Source organism: Cynocephalus volans, chromosome 3, assembly GCF_027409185.1.
Source record: "Cynocephalus volans isolate mCynVol1 chromosome 3, mCynVol1.pri, whole genome shotgun sequence".
Taxonomy (NCBI): domain Eukaryota; kingdom Metazoa; phylum Chordata; class Mammalia; order Dermoptera; family Cynocephalidae; genus Cynocephalus; species Cynocephalus volans.
The window spans coordinates 6,054,224-6,078,502 of record NC_084462.1 but is presented as its reverse complement, the minus strand read 5'-3'; the positions used below and the strand labels follow the sequence as shown (position 1 = coordinate 6,078,502).

The 24,279-nt window shown below is 38.1% G+C and overlaps 1 protein-coding gene across 1 annotated transcript in view; it reads left to right on the top strand.

Moving 5' to 3' along the window:
* The first annotated feature begins 4,919 nt into the window (after positions 1-4,919).
* LOC134372931 (zinc finger protein 677-like) overlaps positions 4,920-24,279 on the top strand; it is a 34,947-nt gene continuing 15,587 nt past the window's right edge. Inside the window, exons 1-2 of the mRNA XM_063090267.1 lie at positions 4,920-4,960; positions 7,514-7,584. Coding sequence (XP_062946337.1) covers positions 7,570-7,584 — 15 coding nt within the window. The 5' untranslated portion in view covers positions 4,920-4,960; positions 7,514-7,569. The remainder of the gene's footprint in view (positions 4,961-7,513; positions 7,585-24,279) is intronic.

The following is a 24,279-nucleotide window of genomic DNA, read 5'->3' as shown; positions in this document are numbered from 1 at the left end:
TTGAAGTGAAGGCCACGGAACAGTTTTGTTTATGGAGGAGTGTTGTTCCTTTGAAATATCCAATGGCATAAAATTTACAGAATCAAAAGATAAAATAAACAATCCCTCATTCATAGGAAAAAATACACTTAAAAAAATAAGAAACTTCTCTCAATTACTATTAGATAAAGCACATGAAATTTTTTAAGAATTCAAAATTTTTTAAGAATTTGAAAATACGATGAATGAGTTTGATATAATGAACATATATTAAACCTGTGCTATATGTCATATCTGGGGGCACATACAGAACATTAGAAATAATCAGACCACAAAGAAGGTTTTTAACAAATATAAATATCAATATGATAGATTATGTTTGTTTAAGTAATAATATTTGTAAAACTATACATACAAAATATTAAAATATTAAAAACTTTTTAAAAGCTGGTAAATATTTTTAATGAAAAATTAGTATCTTTTGAACCAAAAAACAGTGAAAATTCTCCACATCGACATTGTGCAATGCATTTAATTTAAGAGTAGTTAGGAGAACTGAAATAGCTACAAATTCCTGTAAGAGACAGAAGATGTCTGGACAAACCATGAGGTAGATGTCCAACCCAGGAATTAAAAAATTAAATTACCTAAATGCAAATAAAGCAGCATAATGTAAATTTTAAAGTTTTAATAAAATTATATAGAATATAATAAAAATTGAATAAAATAATTGATAAAACAGAGCTACTGCAATGTTGATAAAAATGAGAAAGGACACAAAATAAGAATAAATAGTAGATAAACATGAACATATCTAACAGAGATTTTTAAAACTTGGAGAGACTAATACAATCCACCTTGACTTCTCTAAAATATAGAATACCAAAACCGAATTAAAATAAATTGTAACCCAGAAAACCATAAATAACTTTTAAATACTTTGAAACATCAATAGAACTTTATGATTATTTTACAGAATCTTCCTCCCATATTTTCAAGATTTAAGTCATCTTCATTTTCCTTCTTCCAAATCTACTGTACAAAACAGAAAAAAATGAAGCCTACGAAGAGATTTTATGTGGCTATTATATTCCTGATAAAAAATTGAAAACAATAAAGTTATGAATTTATATAAAAAATAGTAATTAAAATATTCAGCATGATTTAGAAACACCCTAATAAGAGAATGTGGTTTGATATATCACAAATTAAATGTGAAAACCATATTCGCTGGGAAAATAGTTTTTTACTCTTGTAAATTATTTCTTACTAGTAAATTAACTTAGAAAACATACTCTATAAGAGACTGTTTCAATTATTAATGATACTACACATCAGGATATAAGAACAAAATAAATTTTTTAATGAGTGTGGATATATGTTTGTTGGATATTTAAAATGTAGTTTTTATAAAATACTTCAATGAACCCCTTCATTTTCTCACATTTATGTTATTTTGACCATGAGCATTCTACTTCCTAAGGTGATAATGTAGTCATTCCCTAATATGTTCATTCTTTCACCATGAAGATAGACTTTAGAAGAAAACTGAAGATCTGAAGTCAAGACTTCAGATGACTGCAGACCTGGTTGACAGTGTGATGGCCACCTCACACAGAAAGTCAATGAATGAGCTAGAACCACCCAGCTGAGTTGCCCCCAGCTTCCTGACCATCAGAAACTGTGAGATAACATAAGCTTGTAATTTTAAGCCACTTTGTTTTGGGGTAATTTTTATTTAGTAAGATTTAACTATAACACCATATGAACCATCAATGTCACTTTTCTAGACATCCAGATAACACTCGCACATGTTCAAAAATCCAAGAAATACAATAATAGAATCATTTTACATTCTAACATATAAAAATAAAACCAACACTGAAAATCTAAAATAAGAAAACTATTAAATAAATTCTGGTACATTCATATTGTGTAATATTAGAAAATATCTCCCAAAAGTACTTTTGATTACAAAAATCAACTGGTGGTATTTACATAAAATATTGGTACAGAATAACAGAGTAGTGTATATTATTAGTATATGTACTATCCTGCACCTTAAATGTATACAAACGGCCTGAAAAGATACAGCTCAAATTAATGGGAGGCTTATGTTGATACAAAACTAGCATGAAACGAGGAATAATCAAGGGCAATGTATTACCATCCACATTATTTAACTATTTTCCAAAATCGCTGCTGATATGAATCATGTATTTTATGTAAACAGTGTGAAATTTTTTAAGTTAGGAGCATATTTCTAACAACTCTTAACCCTGGCTATCTCAATGGGTTATTTACTATAAATTGATGAGTCAGGAAATGGAAAAATTTGACTTTATACTTCTGAAGTGTTGTGTTTTCTTCACCTCTAACACTGCATCATTAGAATCTTAAAATACACATCAATAAATAAAAGCAATTTCATCATGGAAAAAATATGTGAGATAAGCTCGTAACATGAGCATCTTGAGACTCTCAGCAGAAAATCAAAGGACAAATGCCTGCCCTTTGTTTCCTACATTGCTAGCCATCTTATTCTCAAACTTCCCTCTTCGCCTGTGGCTATGTCCCCATCCAGGGAAATCAGAATCTCCAAAGACTAAATCCTTTGTTCCATCAACACAAACCATCCCCCAAAACTGTTTCCACCTACTAAGTTTCCCTGATTTCACTGACAGCAAAAATCTCACCGAATTTCTGCGCTCATCAAATTTCTACTCTCAGCCTGGGGGGCCAAACAGATGTTGGTGGTCACCTGCACTAGCTCCAGGGGGCATCAAAGGATAGGGTGTCAGTTATTCCCAGAGAATGATGCAGGCACTGGCTCCCTTCTGCACAATGCACTCCTATAGGCCATCTGAGTGACCCTCATGAAAGCATCTACCTTCTTTATGTTTACCTAGGTCCAAACTTTCTTCTGAAAAAGGGCCTAATGCTTTCAAGAGGCAGTTTTCTTAAGTACTGCCCAGATACTTTTTTTCCTTACAATCATATTAATAAAAATTTAAATTGAAAAAGTTGTACTAAAATGCACTCTCACTTTTTTCACCCCTCGCCTGCCGTCAGATCTAATTCCCAGTTATGAAAACAGAGACCCAGGGAGGTGGTGGACGGACCTTGGTTTTCTCAGATACCGTCTTACAGACTCTGCTTCTTTGGGGAGTGTGGGAGCCTCTGATCAATAGGTATCCTGTCTGGGCCCAAGAGAAATCACTTCAGTTGGTCACGAGAATTATCACGCACGTGGTACATGTAAATATGGGAGGAGAATATTTGATGAAAAATGTGGGTAGGGACCCCCATCTAAAGAGAGAAGAGGCTAAAGAAAAACTAGATAGGGAGTCCAGATATCAGCCTCACTTGACCACAAATGGTGTCAAGTGGACCTTAATCTAGGTCCATTTCAAAGTAAGTCTAAATGGAGTGAACAGAGCTCAGGGGGAGTGAGCTCAGCCCTGGGAGTCTGGGGAGAGACAGGGACAGGGACAAGCCTTGCTTCTGTTTTCCTACCCAAAGGAAATTTGTCTTCCAAAACTTAAATCCATTTGAGTCCAAGCATTTAGTTACTTACAAAAACAAAAACAAACAAAAAAAGAAACCTCGGTAAAATATTAGGTAAAAAACACAAAAACTTCAAAGTTTGAGAAACTGGTATTAATTAGTTCTGGGGAAAACAGAAAAGTGCCCTTTATTGGAAATAATCTTTTGGAAATTTCCGCAGCATTTACAGTAGTGACTTGATAGGGTGAAATTCCAGCCAGCCTTCCGAATTTCCACAGGAAACAGAGAAGGAGCTCTTATTAACTCTCGCTTTTCAAATTAAAAATTATTATGGATTTAAATGATACTGAAAATTTGAAAAACTAGTTTTACTATTCACTTTTATTGTTCATATAAAGTAACATTCTTATCAAATGTCTTTAAAATATCTGAAAACAGTAAACCAGAAAGATTAAAACATCTAATTTACCTAATTTAATTTTCAAGTTAAAAATATTCTTCCTAATAACTGAGAATAAAGGCTTTAAAAATTGAAATTACAATTATATTAGCAATTAATGACTTAAGCAAAACACAGGACGCCATCCAGTACGCCTCAAAGGTATTTGGATTAATTATACATCCCGAGAATTGAGGATTAGAATAACAAACTAAATTTAAAGAAAGAAAAATGAATTTTATCGATCCAAACAGAAATATGTGTTCCTCTAAAGCAAAGTCTCAGGCCTCCACCCCCAAAGGCCAGGGTCTGGCCCCATGAAGTCCCTGGAACCCAGCTAGGGTAAGTCTCTGTCTCCCGCGTGAATGGGAACAGAAGTGAAAATTAGGTTCTAGTGGGAGTTAATATGAAATTGTACATTCCGCACAGGCACAGTTTTGCATCGCATTTTAGTTTCCATCACCTACACAGACAACTCCGGTTCTTGCTTCATTAAATTAGTTCTACTTGCTCAGTCTCAGAAGTTCCTGGGTCACACCCGCGTCCCACAACGCCGGCTTCCCCCACGCCCAGGTCCCAGCGCTCCTCCAGCCTCAGTCACTGGATGCGCCTCCACCACTGGCAGAAGTGTTCACGTAAACCGTTTTCATCTTGTTAACAACACCTCCGCTTCCAAAGCAAGTGGCCCACGTGTCTCTTATTTTTTACCTAGACAGTCTCCAAAGGACACTGAAGAGACTTAAAGGAATCCGAAAGCAAAGAATCAGGTACTAGCTGGCGGAAAGACGGACCCAGAAACGCTCAGGGACTGGGAGCAGGCGACGCCCCGGCCGCACCGCAGCTACTTCCCTGCCAAGTCCCGACCACCGTCTCGACCCCGCCCCTCGCCGGCCCCGCCCCTCGCCGGCCCCGCCCCTCGCCGGCCCCGCCCCTCGCCGGCCCCGCCCCGCCCCCTGTACTGCCCCAACGCGCTCGCGCTCGCGCAGTTTCCTGCAGACCCGGAAGCGGATCGAGCGTGGCAGCGGGCACATTCGGGTGAGCGAGTCCCCGACCTTCTTATTGAAACGTGTGCTTAGCTGGCCCCAGTCCCCCATGCTCTACAACTGGGTTTCGGGGGATCGTCCCGTAGGTTAAAACCCCTGAGCACGCTTGGCCCTCTCGCAGCGTCGCCCTAAGACGTTCCGAGTCCTGCCGCTCCGTGTGGGTCCCGGAGGTCTGCATCCATTTCCGATTAAAATCGTTCGGAAGCGGGTACAGGCCCCAGCCTTTCTGCCTTCGGTCCGCGTAGACGCCGCCCGCCCGCCGCGTCATTTTCTTTCTTAAAACCCTTCTGTGACTCCCGTTCCCTCCTCCTGCCCCACCGCATCGGTTAGAGTCGTCACTCAGAGGTGGTTACAAGCCCTTCGTCCCCTTTCTAGGGAGAGCAGAAGGGAAACAGAAATGGGGGGCGGGGGGGGACAAAAATACGGGGAGTGAGAGGGCAATCAGAAAGTTTTGGGAGAAAGAACCGCAGGGATTGAAACAAAGTTTGCAGCAGAGTGGTGCCAGACACCCAGTAGGAGGAGGAATAGAGAGGGAAGGAAACAAAATGATCACAAACGGAGAGGGGGAACACAGAAATGGAGAAAAGAAAAGGAAAGAAACGAGAGAGGGACATTTACAGAGAGAGAGAGAGAGAGAAAACCACATAGTGATGGAGAAAAGGGAGGACCCAAATCTAGGTGACTGTTGAGTTCATTGCATATGGAACATTAAGTTGTGAAGTACTGATGTGTGGCTCTATAATTAATTTAAAATTTGTAAAAAACATTCAAATTATGCAGAAGAGAATCAGAATTGCAAAACCAGGCGAGTGAGGCTTCTGCATTTTCTAATTATTGTCTCAGAAGTAATACCATTTGCAACTCTTATTCAGCCAGAGGGCAGAGGTTTAGCTCAGTTAATTCCAAGTCACCCTTTTCCCTTTCTCTGAACTTGGGAGAGGAGAGTGCAAGAAGTGGGGAAGACCGATCTGACATCACGTGGTGCTTTTTTAAATGGACATTAACAGTATTGTCTTCCTCCCCCCTTTTTTTGTGGCTTCTGTCATTCTTTTCTAAATTTGATGTATACTGAAACTTGTTTTAAATTTAATCTCAGAATTATTAGATTTTTTTTATTCCAATTATTTTCCTTCTTAAGTTTATTGTTCAGATTATGAAGTTTTAATGCTTTGTACTCTATCATATATTGGAACTGTTCTTTGATGTCTTGTAACTGATTTTACAGTGTTTCACTGTGCATCGGGTAAGGATGTTGACAACCTTTTAACACTCAAAACCTAGTTTAACCAGTTAGTTTAGTATTCAGTTTTATTCCTTATGTGATCTGTTAATTAGTCAGCTCTGAGCTAAAGTCTCCAACTAAGTACTTGTTCCCCTCAGATACCTTTTGTCCTTTCTGTGCAAGATGTTGGAGGATGGGCTGGATTGATGTAGAATGTGGTTCCAACAGCTGATCTGTTCATCATGAAGAGATTGCTCAGAGCTAATCTCCCACCTAACCAGTTATCCAGGAGTAATAACTATTTGTAATTTCCTTTTTAAAAATATTTTTCTGGAAAAGAATTAAATGCTTGGGAGTGATTAAACCCGTGAAATATAAGCTTCTCTTCTTGTGGAATATGAAAGGTAATCTGGAATAAGGACAAACCCTTCCCACTGCCCTATCTCGGCCACCATTTTGGAATTCAGTTACAGAGTTCTGCTTACTTAACTCAGACCTCCTCAGGATAACTTGGTGAAATGACACCCGTCTCTGAGCCTCAGTGAGCCCACCTGTAACACGGAGATGATGGAGTAGACCAGGAATTCTGAATCTGAGCAGATAGGATCCCTGAAATGATTTTCAAAGTTGAGCGTATATCTGTGTGTGACAATTTTTTAAGAGAGGGTGCCCAGTTATAATTAGAATCTTAAAAGGCTGTCAGTCCTCCACAAATGATGAAAACCACTGTGAAAGAGTCAGGGGCATAGGCTCAGACAAGAGAGATAACTCTCTCTCAGCCTCCCCTTCCCCTTCCCCCCTTCCCCTCACCAATCTTTATCTCCGCATTAGGAGTAAGTCTTACGTTTGATTGTGTCATCTCTGGGCATTAAACTCTTATAGTTTCTCTTCACCCTCATGACAAAAATGTAAACTCTTCAGTGTATGGCTACAGCAGAGAGCTCTGGAGCTGGGGTGGCTTTGCAGAGCTGTTCCAAATTGAGGGAAGAGACAGACTTTTGTGTCCTGCCTTGACTGGTCACTGGATGCTGGCTACCCAGGGAGAGGCCATGAACTTGAATGAGGCAGTTCTCTTTGGCTGATTGCTAAATGGACAAAGGACAATACCAGTTGAAGCAGGAGCGGAGGGCTTTCTGAAGAAATGGATGGAAAAGCTCACTTATTGGTCTCTGTATAGGAGTTTACTCTCCCTGAATCCCTCCTGTAGGAGTGGGCAGCCAAGGACCATTTTCTCCCCATAGTAAGGTTTTTCCTATTTGTGTACTTGTAGCAGAGAAAGAGAGTATGTTGATTCTAACCTTTAAACATATTTTTCACGCACAGACTAATCTTACCTGAGAAAGAAGCCCAGAGGAAGAGGAAAGAAAGAAGAGGAGGGAATGGCTCTTTCCCAGGTAAAAGTAACATTCTTGGTTGATTATTCTTTCCTCTCCTTCCTGAAATGCCATTTTTTGGATTTGTTAATCTTCTGTGACTCTGAAGTGTCCTAACATGTATATTCACACCCTGGCCTTTCCCTCAATCTCATCTCCACATAGATTCCATGTCACTGTGATGCAGTGACACGGAATTTGGTAAGAGTCTTCGTTTAGATGATCTTCCTGGGAAGGGTTTTTATACCAAGGCAGTGACTGGAAGTGGGGAGAAGGCTTCATGGTGTCAATGAGACTGGTTGGTAGGAATTGTTTAGAAACCCCATCTGGATGCCCTTTCAGCTCTGTATAAACCAGGATTAAAGAAACTGGATATGTAAGTAATTTATTAACATGCACAAATACCTGGAAAACCCTAGAAAAGAAGACTGGGAACTTACTATGCTTGATTTTGTTGTGCATTTGAAGTTAAACAACTGAATCAGTGTGTTTCTGCCTCCAGAATGTTAATAATTTGGAAAAGAATGGGAAATTCAGAAATAGACATTAGGGACAGAGAGTTTTGTTGTTTTTTTAATAATTAGTTTTAAAATATGGAATCAATCTAATTATACAACAGTAGAAAGTTCTTAACTATTCACAGTGCATCCATCTCACAAGACCCTGCTGTTTATTTAGGAGCTCTCGTGCAGCAGATGTTTAAATAAAAATGTTTATAATTTAGCCAAAACATAGGAGCAGAACTTTCTGTCATCAGAGAAGCTGGAGCCAAATTCTGATTGCAATATGGTTGTTAAATATTATGTTTCTTTTGTATTAAACATCACATGATATATATTTTTTTGTGGTAAAACTCCACACAGTGATGCAGCTTAGGGACTAAGAAGTAAAACTTCTCCTTCTCTGTCACATTATCTATCATTACTCATTGTCTCCACCAGGCAATACTGTTTGTTCTCTTTGGTGCAAGTCTTTTGAAAATGCATTTGTATTTTATAATGTAATTTTAGAAAATATTCTCTAGTAAATGATTTCTTGTAATATTTTATTCTGCAAATTTAAATATTTACATATCAGGCTGGCTGGTTGGCTCCACTGGTTAGAGCATGGTGTTGATAACACCAACGTCAATGGTTCAGATCCCCTCGCTGGCCAACTGCCCCCCAAAAATTTACATATCATATGTCTTGGTGTTGTTTTCATGTTAGTAAACATAGAGATAGCTTGAGTTTTTAGATCCTCATTTGAGCATTATCTTAATGAAGACACATGGGTCTTTTACAGATTTTCACTGTTATAAAGAAAGCAGCATTGGCTGCCTCTGAGTAGACCAACTTCACTACAGCTATCTGAGAATTTCTCCAGGTTGGGCAAATTGAAATATGATTACTGGTTTAACAATGGTATTTCTGAGGAAGCACAGACATTGCACTTACTAAAAAGACTTTAAATCAACTATCTTAGACATGCTCAGAGAGCTAAAGGAGATCATGGACAAAGAGCTAAAGGAAAGTAGGACAACAGTGTTTCAACAAATAGAAAATATTGATAAAGAGACAAATTATTTTTAAAAAGTGAAATAGAAAATTTGGAGCTGAAAAGTATAATTGGAATGAAAAATTCACTATAAAATGTCAGTAGCAGATTTTTTTTTTTTTTAAATTTTATTTTGTCAATATACATTGTAGCTGATTAATGCTCCCCATCACCAAAACCTCCCTCCCTTCTCCCTCCCCCCTTCCCCCCCAACAATGTCCTTTCTGTTTGTTTGTTGTATCAACTTCAAATAATTGTGGTTGTTATATCTTCTTCCCCCCCCCCCCCCGGTTTGTGTGTGTATGTGTGTATGTGTGTGTGTGAATTTATATATTAATTTTTAGCTCCCACCAATAAGTGAGAACATGTGGTATTTCTCTTTCTGTGCCTGACTTGTTTCACTTAATATAATTCTCTCAAGGTCCATCCATGTTGTTGCAAATGGCAGTATTTCATTCGTTTTTATAGCTGAGTAGTATTCCATTGTGTAGATGTACCACATTTTCCGTATCCACTCATCTGATGATGGGCATTTGGGCTGGTTCCAACTCTTGGCTATTGTAAAGAGTGCTGCGATGAACATTGGGGAACAGTTATACCTTCGACTTGATGATTTCCATTCCTCTGGGTATATTCCCAACAGTGGGATGGCTGGGTCGTATGGTAGATCTATTTGCAATTGTTTAAGGAACCTCCATACCATTTTCCATAGACGCTGCACCATTTTGCAGTCCCACCAACAATGTATGAGAGTTCCTTTTTCTCCGCAGCCTCGCCAGCACTTATCGTTCATAATCTTTTGCATTTTAGCCATCCTAACTGGGGTTAGATGGTATCTTAATGTGGTTTTGATTTGCATTTCCCGGATGCTGAGTGATGTTGAGCATTTTTTCATATGTCTGTTAGCCATTTGGATATCTTCCTTAGAGAAATGCCTACTTAGCTCTTTTGCCCATTTTTTAATTGGGTTGCTTGTTTTCTTCTTGTAAAGTTGTTTGAGTTCCTTATATATTCTGGATATTAATCCTTTGTCAGATGTATATTTTGCAAATATTTTCTCCCACTCTGTTGGTTGTCTTTTAACTCTTTTAATTGTTTCTTTTGCTGTGCAGAAGCTTTTTAGTTTGATATAATCCCATTTGTTTATTTTTCCTTTGGTTGCCCGTGCTTTTGGGGTCGTATGCATGAAGTCTGTGCCCAGTCCTATTTCCTGAAGTGTTTCCCCTATGTTTTCTTTAAGAAGTTTTATTGTCTCAGGGTGTATATTTAAATCCTTAATCCATTTTGAGTTGATTTTAGTATACGGTGAGAGGTATGGATCTAGTTTCATTCTCCTGCATATCGATATCCAGTTATCCCAGCACCACTTGCTGAAGAGGCAGTCCCTTCCCCAGTGAATAGGCTTGGTGCCTTTGTCAAAGATCAGATGGCAGTAAGTGTGTGGGTTGATTTCTGGATTCTCTATTCTATTCCATTGGTCAGTGTGTCTGTTTTTATGCCAGTACCATACTGTTTTGGTTATTATAGCTTTGTAGTATAGCTTAAAGTCAGGTAGTGTTATGCCTCCAGCTTTATTTTTTTTGCTGAGCATTGCTTTGGCTATGCGTGGTCTTTTATTGTTCCATATAAATGTCTGAATAGTTTTTTCCATTTCTGAGAAAAATGTCTTTGGAATTTTGATGGGGATTGCATTGAATTTGTATATCACTTTGGGTAGTATGGACATTTTCACTATGTTGATTCTTCCAATCCAAGAGCATGGAATATCTTTCCATCTTCTTGTATCCTCTCTAATTTCTCTCAGCAGTGGTTTGTAGTTCTCATTATAGAGATTTTTCACCTCCTTGGTTAACTCAATTCCTAAGTATTTTATTTTTTTGGTGGCTATTGTAAATGGGCAGGCTTTCTTGATTTCTCCTTCTGCATGTTCACTATTGGAGAAAAGAAATGCTACTGATTTTTGTGTGTTGATTTTGTATCCTGCTACTGTGCTGAAATCATTTATCAATTCCAACAGTTTTTTTGTAGAGGTTTTAGGCTGTTCGATATATAGGATCATGTCATCTGCAAACAGGGACAGTTTGACTTCATCTTTTCCAATCTGGATGCCCTTTATTTCCTTCTCTTCTCTGATTGCTCTGGCTAGTACTTCCAACACTATGTTGAATAGGAGTGGTGAGAGTGGGCATCCTTGTCTAGTGCCTGTTCTTAAAGGAAAAGCTTTCAGCTTTTCCCCATTCAGGATGATATTGGCAGTGGGTTTGTCATATATGGCTTTAATTATGTTGAGATAGTTTCCCTCTATACCTAACTTATAGAGGGTCTTTGTCATGAATGAGTGCTGAACTTTATCAAATTCTTTTTCAGCATCTATAGAGATGATCATATGGTCCTTGTGTTTGAGTTTATTAATATGGTGTATCACATTTATTGATTCGTGTATGTTGAACCAACCTTGCATCCCTGGGATGAATCCCACTTGATCGTGATGAATAATTTTTCGTATGTGTTGCTGTATTCTGTTTGCTAGTATTTTAGTGAGGATTTTTGCATCTATATTCATCAAGGATATCGGCCTGTAGTTTTCTTTTTTGGTTATATCTTTACCTGGTTTTGGTATCAGGATGATGTTTGCTTCATAGAATGAGTTTGGGAGATTTGCGTCCGTTTCAATCTTTTGGAATAGTTTGTAAAGAATCGGTGTCAATTCCTCTTTGAATGTTTGGTAAAATTCTGCTGTGAATCCATCTGGTCCTGGGCTTTTCTTTGTTGGGAGCCTTCTGATAACAGCTTCAATCTCCTTTATTGTTATTGGTCTGTTCAAATTTTCTACGTCTTCACGGTTCAGTTTTGGGAGCTTGTGTGTGTCCAGAAATTTATCCATTTCCTCCAGATTTTCAAATTTGTTGGCGTATAGTTGTTTATAGTAGTCTCGAATGATTCCTTGTATTTCAGATGAATCAGTTGTAATATCGCCTTTTTCATTTCTAATTTTTGTTATTTGAGTCTTCTCTCTTATTTTTTTTGTTAGCCACGCTAATGGTTTGTCAATTTTATTTATCTTTTCAAAAAACCAACTTTTTGATTCGTTGATCTTTTGAATTGTTTTTTGGTTTTCAATTTCATTCAGTTCTGCTCTGATCTTAATGATTTCTTTCCGTCTGCTAACTTTAGGATTGGATTGTTCTTGTTTTTCTAGTTCTTTAAGGTGAAGTGTTAGGTTGTTCACTTGCCAACTTTCCATTCTTCTGAAGTGAGCATTTAATGCAATAAATTTTCCCCTCAATACTGCTTTTGCAGTATCCCACAGGTTTTGGTATGATGTATCATTGTTTTCATTAGTTTCAATAAACTTTTTGATTTCCTGCTTGATTTCTTCTTGGACCCATATGTCATTAAGTAGAATGCTGTTTAATTTCCATGTGTTTGTATAGTTTCCAGAGTTTTGTTTGTTATTAATTTCTAGTTTTAATCCATTGTGGTCTGAGAAGATACATGGGATAATTCCAATTTTTTTGAATTTATTGAGACTTGATTTGTGACCTAATATGTGATCTATCCTGGAGAATGATCCATGTGCTGATGAGAAGAATGAATATTCTGAGGTTGTTGGGTGGAATGTTCTGTAGATATCTGCCAATTCCAATTGGTCTAGAGTCTTGTTTAGATCTTGTGTTTCTCTACTGATTCTTTGCTTAGATGATCTGTCTAATATTGACAGTGGAGTGTTCAGGTCCCCTGCTATTATGGTATTAGTGTCTATTTCCTTCTTTAGGTCTAATAGAGTTTGTTTTATAAATCTGGCTGCTCCAACATTGGGTGCGTACATATTTATGATTGTTATGTCTTCTTGATGGATCAGTCCTTTTATCATTAAGTAGTGTCCCTCATTGTCTCTTTTTATGGTTTTTAGTTTAAAGTCTATTTTGTCAGATATAAGAATAGCCACTCCAGCTCGTTTTTCTTTTCTGTTTGCATGGTAAATCTTTTTCCATCCTTTCACTCTTAGTCTGTGTGAATCTTTATGGGTGAGGTGGGTCTCTTGTAGGCAGCATATAGTTGGGTCCTGCTTTTTGATCCAGTCAGCCAGTCTGTGTCTTTTAATTGGGGAATTTAAGCCTTTAACATTAAGAGTTGTTATTGAAAGGTGTTGATTTATTCCTAGCATTTTATTGGTTGTTTGGTTGTCTTAGGTGTCTTTTGTTCCTTGCTTTCTGAATTACTGTTTGGTTTCTTTGTTTGTTGGTTCCTTAGGTTGTAGATAGTGTTTTTGTTAGCTTGTTTTCTCTTCATGAATGCCATTTTTATTGTACTAGCGGGTTTAGATTTTTCTTAGGTTTTTATGGCAGTGGTAGTTATTTTTCAGGAACCAAACCCAGTACTCCCTTGAGGATTTCTTGTAAGGGTGGTCTTGTGGTAGTGAACTCCCGCAGTTTTTGTTTGTCTGAGAAATATACTATTTGCCCCTCATTTCGGAAGGATAGCCTTGCAGGGTAGAGTATTCTTGGCTGGCAATCTTTGTCTTTTAGTATTTTGAAAATATCATCCCATTCCTTTCTAGCTTTTAGGGTTTGTGATGAAAAGTCTGATGTTAACCTGATTGGGGCTCCCTTATAGGTGATTTGACACTTCTCTCTTGCAGCTTTTAAGATTCTCTCTTTGTCTCTGAGTTTTGCCAATTTGACTATGACATGTCTTGGAGAAGGCCTTTTTGGGTTGAATACGTTTGGAGATCGTTGAGCTTCCTGGATCTGAAGATCTGTGATTTTTCCTATACCTGGGAAGTTTTCTGCCACTATTTTGTTGAATATGTTTTCAATGGAATCTCCATTTTCCTCCCCTTCTGGAATACCCATGACTCGGATATTTGAGTGCTTGAGGTTGTCTGATATCTCTCTCAGATTTTCTTCCATGTCCTTGATTCTTTTTTCTTTCTTTTTGTCTGCTTGTGTTATTTCAAACAGCCCATCTTCAAGTTCAGAGGTTCTCTCTTCAACTTCGACAAGCCTGCTGGTTAAACTCTCCGTTGTGTTTTTTATTTCGCTGAATAACTTCTTCAGTTCAGCAAGTTCTGCTACATTTTTTTTCAGGACATTGATTTCCTTGTATATTTCCTCTTTCAGATCCTGTATACTTTTCCTCATTTCATCATGATGTCTAGCTGAGTTTTCTTGTATCTCATTCAGTTTCCTTAGAATTATCACTCGAAATTCCTTGTCAGTTATTTCAAGGGCTTCTTGTTCTATAGGATCTAGAGTATGAGATTTATTAACTTTTGGTGGTGTACTTTCTTGATTTTTTGTATTCCTGGTGTCTTTTTTTTGGTGTTTATTCATTGTGGCAGGGGGTTTCACAGTCCACCGGTTTGAGACTAATGACTAACTAGGATGTTGCTGTGGTTGCCAATTTGGTATGGCTCCCGCCGTGACTGCTCAGTTGGCCTCTAGTGTCTTGTGTGTGTGGTTGCCTCGGGTCTTGGGCTTCTCCGGGGATCCACCTTTCTGGTCAGCTTGTACTCTGCTGGGCTGGTGGATCACGTACCACAGGGTGTGTGATCTCTGTTGAGCTTTCACTTTCTGTACAGGACTTCTCCCCGTTCCGTGTGCTCTGGCCCAGGCTGTTAGATCGTGCAGTGGCGACCCCACCGGGTGTGTGGTTTCTGTCGAGTCTCCGCCTCCCTGGCCGCACGTCTCCCCCCTCTGTGCACACTGTGCTGGGCTGGGGAGTGTCTTCTGCACCCCTCGTCTATCAGCTGGGCCTTCAAGACCCTGCTCAGCACCGCCTCGCCCAGGAAGTCTACCAGGTTTCTGCTAGGCACAGACGACCGGTCTCTCTGGGTGCCTTTGTAGCACTGTGTAGATCTTTCTCGGGTCTTGTTCACCTTTGTATCCCCCCGGTATAAACCGAGTCTAGTGCCCGCCTGCAGCCTGCTCTCCGGCAGGTTCAAGCGGACCTGGGAACTCTCCTACCACACTATTCCCAACCAGAAATTTGTTAGGCTTTTTTCCAAACTGGTGGTCGCAGAGATGGTATCTGCCTCCCAGTAACAGGAAGTTTACCGGGGCCGGAGTCCAGGGTGTGGTAGAGTGACAGTCGGCCCGCCCGTACTTCCTAGCTCTCCCAACACTGGTCGGGACGCCCCACACCCCCAGCCCTGCCAGAGAACCGCGGAGGGAGTGGGAGAGGAGGTCGGCCCGCAGGGTCCGGAAAGCCTGGCGCCAGGCCAAGCAAATGGGCTCAGTGATGGCCGAGCAGGGCGGAGCTGCCCGCACCTGGGAAAATGGAGGCAGCACCGTGGCAGTGAGTGGCCTGGTGGTGCAGGCGGGAGCCGCGTGGGCATCCACCCCCCGAACAGAGCTGTGCCAGGGATCACTCACAGTGCTGTGCCAGGTCGGGTGCTCGCTCTCTGTCTCTGGTTTGTCGCCTTCCGTGTTCTCGGCGCTGCCGCCTCGGGCTGTTCAGTCGCGGCGCCGCTCGGGCGCTCCCAGGAATCTTCTTTAATGCCGGCCTGAAACCTCGAATCCTGAATAGGGCAGCTGGCCGCCTTCAGTGCGGCCCCAGCCTCCGGGATACTGGCTGCATCCACAGCAGCCCTGGCGCCGTGTTCCCTGTTTCAAGACTCGCTTTTGCAGCTAAGAATCAGTTCTTTTCCTGCTCCACACTTCAAAGCTGTTGCCTGTAAATGAGGCAGCCTCTCCTGCCGGGGGCAAAGTGGCGTTGAGTCCCGACGACCGGCCAGCAGCAGCAGTCCTCCCTTAAGAGATGGCCAGAGGAAGGTCCACAAGTTTCCCGGCTGCCTGAGGCCCAGTGGCCACCTTTTCCACCTCAGCTACTCCGCGCCAGCCGCCGCAGCCGCCGCCATCTTGAAACTCCAGTAGCAGATTGACAGAATAAAGAATCAGCAAACTTCAAGCATATGAATGTATGCATAATAGGAGTCACAGAAAGGAAGGAAAAGAGTAAAAGAGTAAAGAGCAGAAAGAATATTTGAAGAAATAATAGCTGAAACCTCTCAAATTTATAAAGAACATGAATCTGTACATCTAAGAAGCTCAGTGAACTTCAGTTATGATGAATTCATAGAGATACACACTAAGAAACATAATCAAACTGTCAAAAGACAAGAGAATCATGAAAGTAGCAAGACAGAAATGGCTTGTCATGTACAGGGATCCTCAATTAGAATAGCAGCCAATTTCTCATCAGAAGCTGGAGGCCAAAAACTAGTGGGATGACATATTTGAAGTTTGAAGGGAAAAAATTCAATATCAGGCAAACTATTTTTCAGAATTGATGGTGAATTAAGATATTTCCAGATAAACAAGAGCTGAGGGAGTTTGCACTAGTGGACTTACCAACTACGTGAAATGCCAAAGTGTCCTTCAGACTGAAATAAAAGGACACTAGCAGTAACTTGAATCCATAAGAACAAATAAATAACTTTGGTAAAATTACCTACATAAAGTAAATATAAAAGCCAGTACTATTGTTTTTTTTATTACATTTTAACTCCAGCTTTTTCCTATATGATTTAAAAGAAATGTATAAAACAATAATTTTAAATCTGTTACTGCATATAAAATGTATAAAGAAGTAATTTTTGACAATAACAATATAAAGGGAGCCAGACAGAACTGTATAGGAACAGAATTTGTTATGCAATTAAGCTTAATTAGTATAAATTGGAACTGAAATATTATCAGTTTAAGATATAAATTTTAATCCCCAGAGTAACCATTAAGAAAATAACTAAAAAAATATAAAGAATAGGAAATAAGAAGAGAACCATAATGGTATACACATACACACACACAAAGCAGGAAGGGAAGAATTACAAAGCAGAAAAGATAATAAGGTATATAGAAAACAAGTAATAAAACGGTAGAAGTACTTCTTCCTTTATCACTAGTTACTTTAAATGTAAATGGATTAAACACTCCATTAAAAGGCAAAGATTGGCGGAATGAATAATTTTGAAAAAAAAAAAACATGATTCCACTGTAAAGGGCTACAGAAAGTCTATGTAAAAGGCTATAAAAGTCTACAAAAGGCTCACTTTAGATCTAAAGACACAAATAGGTTGAAAGTGAAAGGATATAAGAAGATATCCCATGCAAATAGTAAAGAAACCTAGCTGGGTAGCTATACCAATATCAGACCAGATAAATTTTTAAGTCAAAAATTAGTACCAGAGTTGTTGAAGGGCAGTGTATAAAAGGGTTAATTAAGCCTTCAAGAAAATATAACAGCTAAAAAAGAGCCCCAAGTTTTTTGAAGCAAAAATTGAAGAGATATAGACAAGTCTACATGATAGTTGGAGACCTCAATACTCTCATTTTAATGATCGATAGAACAACCAAACAAATTAATGAGGAAATAAAGGACTTGAGCAACACTGTTAACCAGCTACACCTAACAGACACATAAGAACACTGCACTCAGCAAAAGCAGAATGCATACTCTTCTCAAGTGCACATGGAACGTTCTTCAGGATAGACCATATATTAGGTCACAAAACAAATCTAAATACATTTAAAAAGAACTAATACAAACTATGTTCTCAGACCACAATGGAGTGAAACTGGAAATCAATAACAGAAGGAAAACTGAAAAATTCACAAGTACATGGAAATTAAACAACACACTCTTTTCTTTTTTAAACCACTTTATTGAGGTGATTGACATACAAAAATCTGTACATATTTAATGTATACAGCTTGATGAGCTTGGAGATAAGGTTTCAGGGATACACCCCTGAAACTATCATGACAATCTATGCCACAAACGTATCCATGACCTCAAAAACTTTCTGCCCCCTTTATTACTTTTTTTATAAGAACACAACATAAGAACTACACTCAGAAAATTTTTAAGTATACAGTGCAGTGTTAACTATAGACACTATGCTGTACAGTAGATCTCTAGGACTTATTCATCTTATATAACTGAAACTTTGGTCAATACCTCACCATTTCTCCACCTTCTAGCACCTGGCAACCACCATTCTACTCTCTACTTCTATGAGTGTAACAATTTCAGATTCATCATGTAAGTGGTGTTATGTAGTATTTGTTCTTCTCTCTATGGCTTATTTTATATACATAATATACTCAAATTTCATCTGGGTTGTTGCAAATGGCAGGATTTTCTTTTTTTTAAGTTTGAATAATATTCCATTGTGTATATATATATAACACATTTTCATTATCTATTTTCCATCAATGCTCTTTTGGGTTTCCATGACTTGGCTATTAAGAATAATGCTACAATGAACATGGAAGTACATTTATCTCTTCAAAATCCTGATTTCAGTTTTTTCTGATATATACCCAGAAGTGGGATTACTGAATCATATGGGAGTTTTATTTTCATTTTTTGAGGAACCTCCGTACTGTTTTCCATAGTGGCTGCATCAGTTTACATTCTGACTAACATTGTACAAGGATTCCCTTTCTCCACATCCTCACCACCACTTGAACTTTGATTTTTTTGGTAATAGCCATCCTAATAGGTATGAAGTGATGTTGTGCTTTTGATTTGCGTTTCCCTGAAAACTAGTGATGTTGAGCACCTTTTCCTGTACCTGTTGGCTATTTGTATGTCTTCTGTGGGAAAATGTCTGTTCAGGTTTTTTGGCCATTTTTTGATTAGGTTATTAGGGTTTGGGGGTTGTTGTTTTTTGTTTTTGTTTTTGTTTTTGTTTTTGTTACTGAGTCGTAGGAGTTACTTACATATATTGGATATTAACCCTTTCTCAGTTATATAGTTTGTAAATATTTTCTTCTTCCATAAGTTGCCTTTTCATTTTATTGATTGTTTCCTTTACACAAGTGTTTTAGTTTGATGTAGTCACTCTTGTCTATTCTTGCTCTTCTTGCTTGTGCTTTTGGTGTCATATCCAAGCAGTATTGCCAAGACCAATGTCAACAATGTTTACCCCTACATTTTCTTCTAGGAGATTTACAGTTTCAGGTCTTATGTTTAAGTCTTTAATCGATTTTGAGTTGATTTTTATGTATGGGTCCCTTTTGCATTTGGATGTACAGATTTCCCAGCACCATTTATTGAAGAAAGTCTCCTTTTCCTATTGTGTATTCTTGCCACACTTGTCAAAGATTAGTTGACTATATATGTATGGGTTTATTTCTTGGCTCTCTATTCTAGTCTTTTGATTTGTATGTCTGTTTTATGCCAGTACTATACTGTTTTAATTACTGTAACTTTGTAATATATTTTGAAATCAGGAAGTGTCTGCCTCCAGCTTTGATCTTCTTGCTCAAAATTGCTTTGGCTATTCAGGATCTTTTGTGGTTCCATATGAATTTAAGAATTGTTTCTTCTATTTTTGTGAAAAATGCCACTGGGATTTTGATAGAGAATGTATTCACTCTGTGGATTGTTTTGGATAATGTGGACATTTTCACAGTATTAATTCTTCAAATCCTTAAACACAGACTGTCTTTCCATTTATTTGTGCCTGCTTTAATTTCCTTTACCAGTATTTTATAGTTTTCGGTGTACGAGTCATTTACCTCTTTGGTTAAGTTTATTCCTAAGTATTTTATTCTTTTTGATGCTATTGGAAATGGGTTTGTTTTCTTTCTTAAATTCCATCAGATAGTTGTTTGTTAGTGTATATACATGCAACTGATTTTTGCACATTGATTTTGTATCCTTTAAGTTTACTGAATTCTGTTATTAGTTTAACAGGTTGTGTGTGTGTGTGTGTCTGTGGGGGGGGGTTTAGGGTTTTCTAATATAAGATCATATCATCTGGAAACTGATATAATTATACTTGTTCCTTTTCAATTTGGATACCATTTTCTTTTTTGTTCCTAATTGCTCAACTAGGAATTCCTATACTATCTTGAATAGAAGTGGCAAGAGTGGGCATCCATGCCTAGTTTTAGATTTTAGAGGAAAAGCTTTTAGTTTTACCATTGAGATGATTTTAGCTGTGGGCTTTTCATATATGGTTTTTATTGTGTTGAGGGAAGTTTCTTTAATACCTAATTTATTGTGAGTTTTTATCATGAAATGTTGAATTTTGTCAAACGCTTTTTCTGCATCTAATAAGATGAGCATGTGATTTTTATCTTTCATTCTGTTAATATGGTATATCACATTGATTTATTTGCATATGTTAAACCATCCTTCCATGCCAGAGATAAATCTCATATGATCATGGTGTATAATCATTTTAATGTGCTATTTAATTTGATTTGCTAATATTTTGTTGAGCACTTTTACATTCATGTTAATCTGTAAAGTTGGCCTGTAGTTTAATTTTCTTAACGTTGTCCTTGTCTGGTTTTGGTATCAGAGTGAGACTAACCTCATAAAATAAGTTTGGAAGTGTTCCCTCTTCTATTTTGGGGAGAGTTTAAGATGGATTGGTATTAATTTTTTCTTTAAATGTTTGGTAGAGTTTACCTGTGAAGCCATTTGGTCCTGGGCTTTTCTTTGTTGGAAGGTTTTTGGTTACTGATTCAATCTTCATCTTTGTTGTTTTGTTCAGGCTTTCTATTTTTTTCTTGATTCAGTCTTAGTAGGTTATATGTTTCTACCAATTTATCCATTTCTCCTAGCTTGTCCAATTTGTTGGTGTATAATTGTTCATAATAGTCCCATATGATCCTTTTTATTTCTGACACATAACATTGTAAAATATCTTATTTTTGATTTTATTTATTTCAGTCTTCTTTTTTTCCCTTAGTCTAGCTAAGGGTTTGCTGGTTTTGTTTATCTTTTCAAAAAAACTAACACTTAGTTGCATCAATTTTTTTCTATTCTCTATTTCTTTCTGCTGTAATCTTTATTATTTCCCTCCTTTTGCTAACTATGGGCTTAGTTTGTTCTTTTTCTTCTAGTTCCTTGTAAAGTTAGGTTGTTTATTTGAGATCTTTTTTAATGTCAGTGTTTATTGCTATGAACTTCCCTTGTAGTACTGCTTTTGCTGCATCCTATAAGTTTCGGTATGTTATGTTTTCTTTTTTCTTTATCTAGAGATATTTTTCTAATGTCCCTTTCAATTTCTTCTTTTACCCAGTGATGGTTCATGAGTGTTTTGTTTAATTTCCATGTATTTTTGAGTTTTCTCATTTTCCTTGTTACTGATTTCTAGTTTCATTCCAGTGTAGTTGAAAAAGATACTTGGAATGAATTCAGTCTTCTTAAATTTTTTAAGAAGTGTTTTGTAGCCTAGCATGTGATTTATCCTGGAGAATGTTCTCTGTGTACTTGAAAGAAATGTGTATCCTGCTGCTGTTGGATGAAATGTTCTACGTGTGTCTGTTAGGTCTATTTGGTGTATAGTGTTGTTCAAGTGTGCTGTTCCTTATTGATTTTCTGTCTGATGATCTTTTCATTATTTACAGTAGAGTATTGAGTCTTCTCCTATTATTTTAATGCTATTTCACACTTCTGATCTGTCAGTATTTGCTCTATATATTTAGGTACTCTGATGTTGAATGCATATGTATATTTATAATTGTTATGTCTTCTTGTTCCATTAACCCTTTAATCATTATGTAATGACCTTCTTTGTTTCTTGTGACAGTTTTTCATTCAGTCTATTTTGTCTGATGTAAGTATAGCTACCATGCTCTCTTTTCATTACCATTAGTATGAAATGTCTTTTTCTGTCTCTTCACTTTCAGGCAGTGTGTTTCTGTATTAGTTTGTTTGTGCTGCTGTAACAGAATACGTGAGACTGGATAACTTATAAAGAACATAAATATATTTTCTCACAGTTCTAGAGGCTGGGAAGTCCAAGATCAAGGTGCTGGCATCTAGTGAGGGTTGTCTTGGTGCATTCTTACATGGCAGAAAGAGGAAGGGCAAGAGAGGACAAGAGATTGAACTCACAGCCTCAACCCCTTTTTATAAAGGTATCACTTTATTCATGAGGATGGAGTTCTCATGAATTAAACACCTATTAGGCCTCACCTTCCAATACTATTTCATTAGGGATTAAGTTTCTAACACATGAATTTTGGGAGGACACATTCAAACCATAGCATTCTGTTGCTAGCCCCCAAAAACTTATGTTCCTTTCACATGCAAAATATATTCATTCCATCCCAGCAACCCCAGAAATCTCAACTCATTACAGGATAAACTTAGAAGTCTCAACTCCAGAGTCTCTCCTAAATCAGATACAGGCGAGAATCAAGGCACAATTCATCCTGAGGCAAATTTCCTTCCAGATATGAGCCTGTGAAATTGAGCAAGTTATATGTTTCCAAAATACAGTGGTGGGGCAGGCATAGTATAGACATTTCCATTACAAAAGGGAGAAATAGTCAAGAAGAAGGCTTAACAGGTTACAAGTAAGTCTAAAACCCAACAGGGCAAACAACGTTAAATTGTAAGGCTTGAGAATAATCTTTTGACTTCATGTCCTGTCTTCTAGACACATTGGGGCAGGGGTTGGGCCCCTAAGACTTTGGAAAGCCTTGTCTCCATGGCTTTACTGAGCACAGTCTATGCTTTGACTGTCATACATTGAAGTTGAAGTTGAAAGCCTGTAGCTTTCCCAGGCTGGCACTGCACACTGGTGGCTCTAAAGTTCTTGGATCTTGGAAGCAGTCCAACCTCTATGGCTCCATTAGGCATTGCTCTATAGGGGCTCTCTACGGAGGCTTTGACCCCACAGTTCTGCTGGGCATTGGTGTAGTGAGGGTTTTCTGCAGCATCCTCTGAAATCTAGGTGGAGGTAGCCATGCCTCCACAACTTTAGAACTTTGCACTTCTGCAGAATTACCACCACGTGGACACTGCCAAGGCTTACATTCTGTACCTTCTGAAGTAGCAACCTGAGCTACACCTGGGCCCACTTGAGCCACAACTGGGGCAGCCCCAGCCAAGGGCCACTGCACAGCAACATGGGGAACAGAGACTTGATATGGCACTGAGAAACGAATGCTGAGGTCCCATGGGTGTCATGGGCCCCTTATTCAAAACCTTTCTGCTCTCCATACCTTCGCACTCTGGGCCCATGATGGATGTAACAGTCTCAAAGGTCTCTAAAATGCCTCATTTATGCATTGTCTTGGTGAATACCACCCAGCCTTCTTCTATCTCTGCTATTCCATTTATCAACAGCCACTTAGCCACACCCTTAATTTTCTTTCCCAAACATACCTTTTTGTTCTATATATGGCCAGACTGAGAATTTTCCAAATTCTTACATTCTGCTTCCTTTTTAATTATAAATTTTATCTTTATTTATTTATTTTTTATTGAAACAGAATTGATGATACATGTTTCTGGGGTACAGAGTTGAATACCATATCTGTGTACAATATGTGATGATCAAATCAGGATAATTAGCGTATTCATCATTATAAAACATGAGCATTCTTTGTGTCCATTAACCAATTTCTCATTAACTCCTGTCCCCCTCTCCATTTCCCATCTCTAATAACCATGGTTCTGTTTTCTCCTTCTGAAAGATAACCATATTGCAGTGATTCTTCCTTTCTTTCTCATTTGTTTATTTGTTTACTTGTTTATTTATTTATCTATCTATCTATTTATTTATTTATTTATTAGCTCCCACTTAGGAGTGAGGACATGCAATATTTCTCTTTCTTTGCCTGGCTCATTCATGCATGCATTCATTCATTCATTCACTCATTTGCTCCCACTTCTGAGTGATGACATGGTATTTCTTTTTCTGTGCCTGGCTTATTTCACCTAACTGTTTTCTCCATGATCATCCAAGTTGTTGCAAACGGAAGAATTTCATTTTTCTCTATAGCTGAGTAGTATCCCATTGTGTATATAGACCACATTTTCCTTATCCAGTCATCTGTCAGTGGACATGTAGGTTGGCTCCCTATTTTGGCTGTTGTAAATAGAGCTGCAATAAACATGGGAATGCATGTATCCCTTTGACATGATGATTTCCATTCCTTTTGTATGTACACAGTAGTGGCATTATTGGATCATATGGTAGTTCTGTCTGTAGTTGTTTGAGAAACCTCCATACTGTTTTCCACAATGGCTGTACTAATTTACAGTCCAACCAACAGTGTAGAAGGGTTCCCCTTTCTCTGAATCTTCTCCAGCATTTGTTATTGTCTTTTTGATAACAGCCACACTAATGGAGGTCAGATGATATCTTAATGTGGTTTTGATTTACATTTCCCCAATGCTAAGTGATATTGAACATTT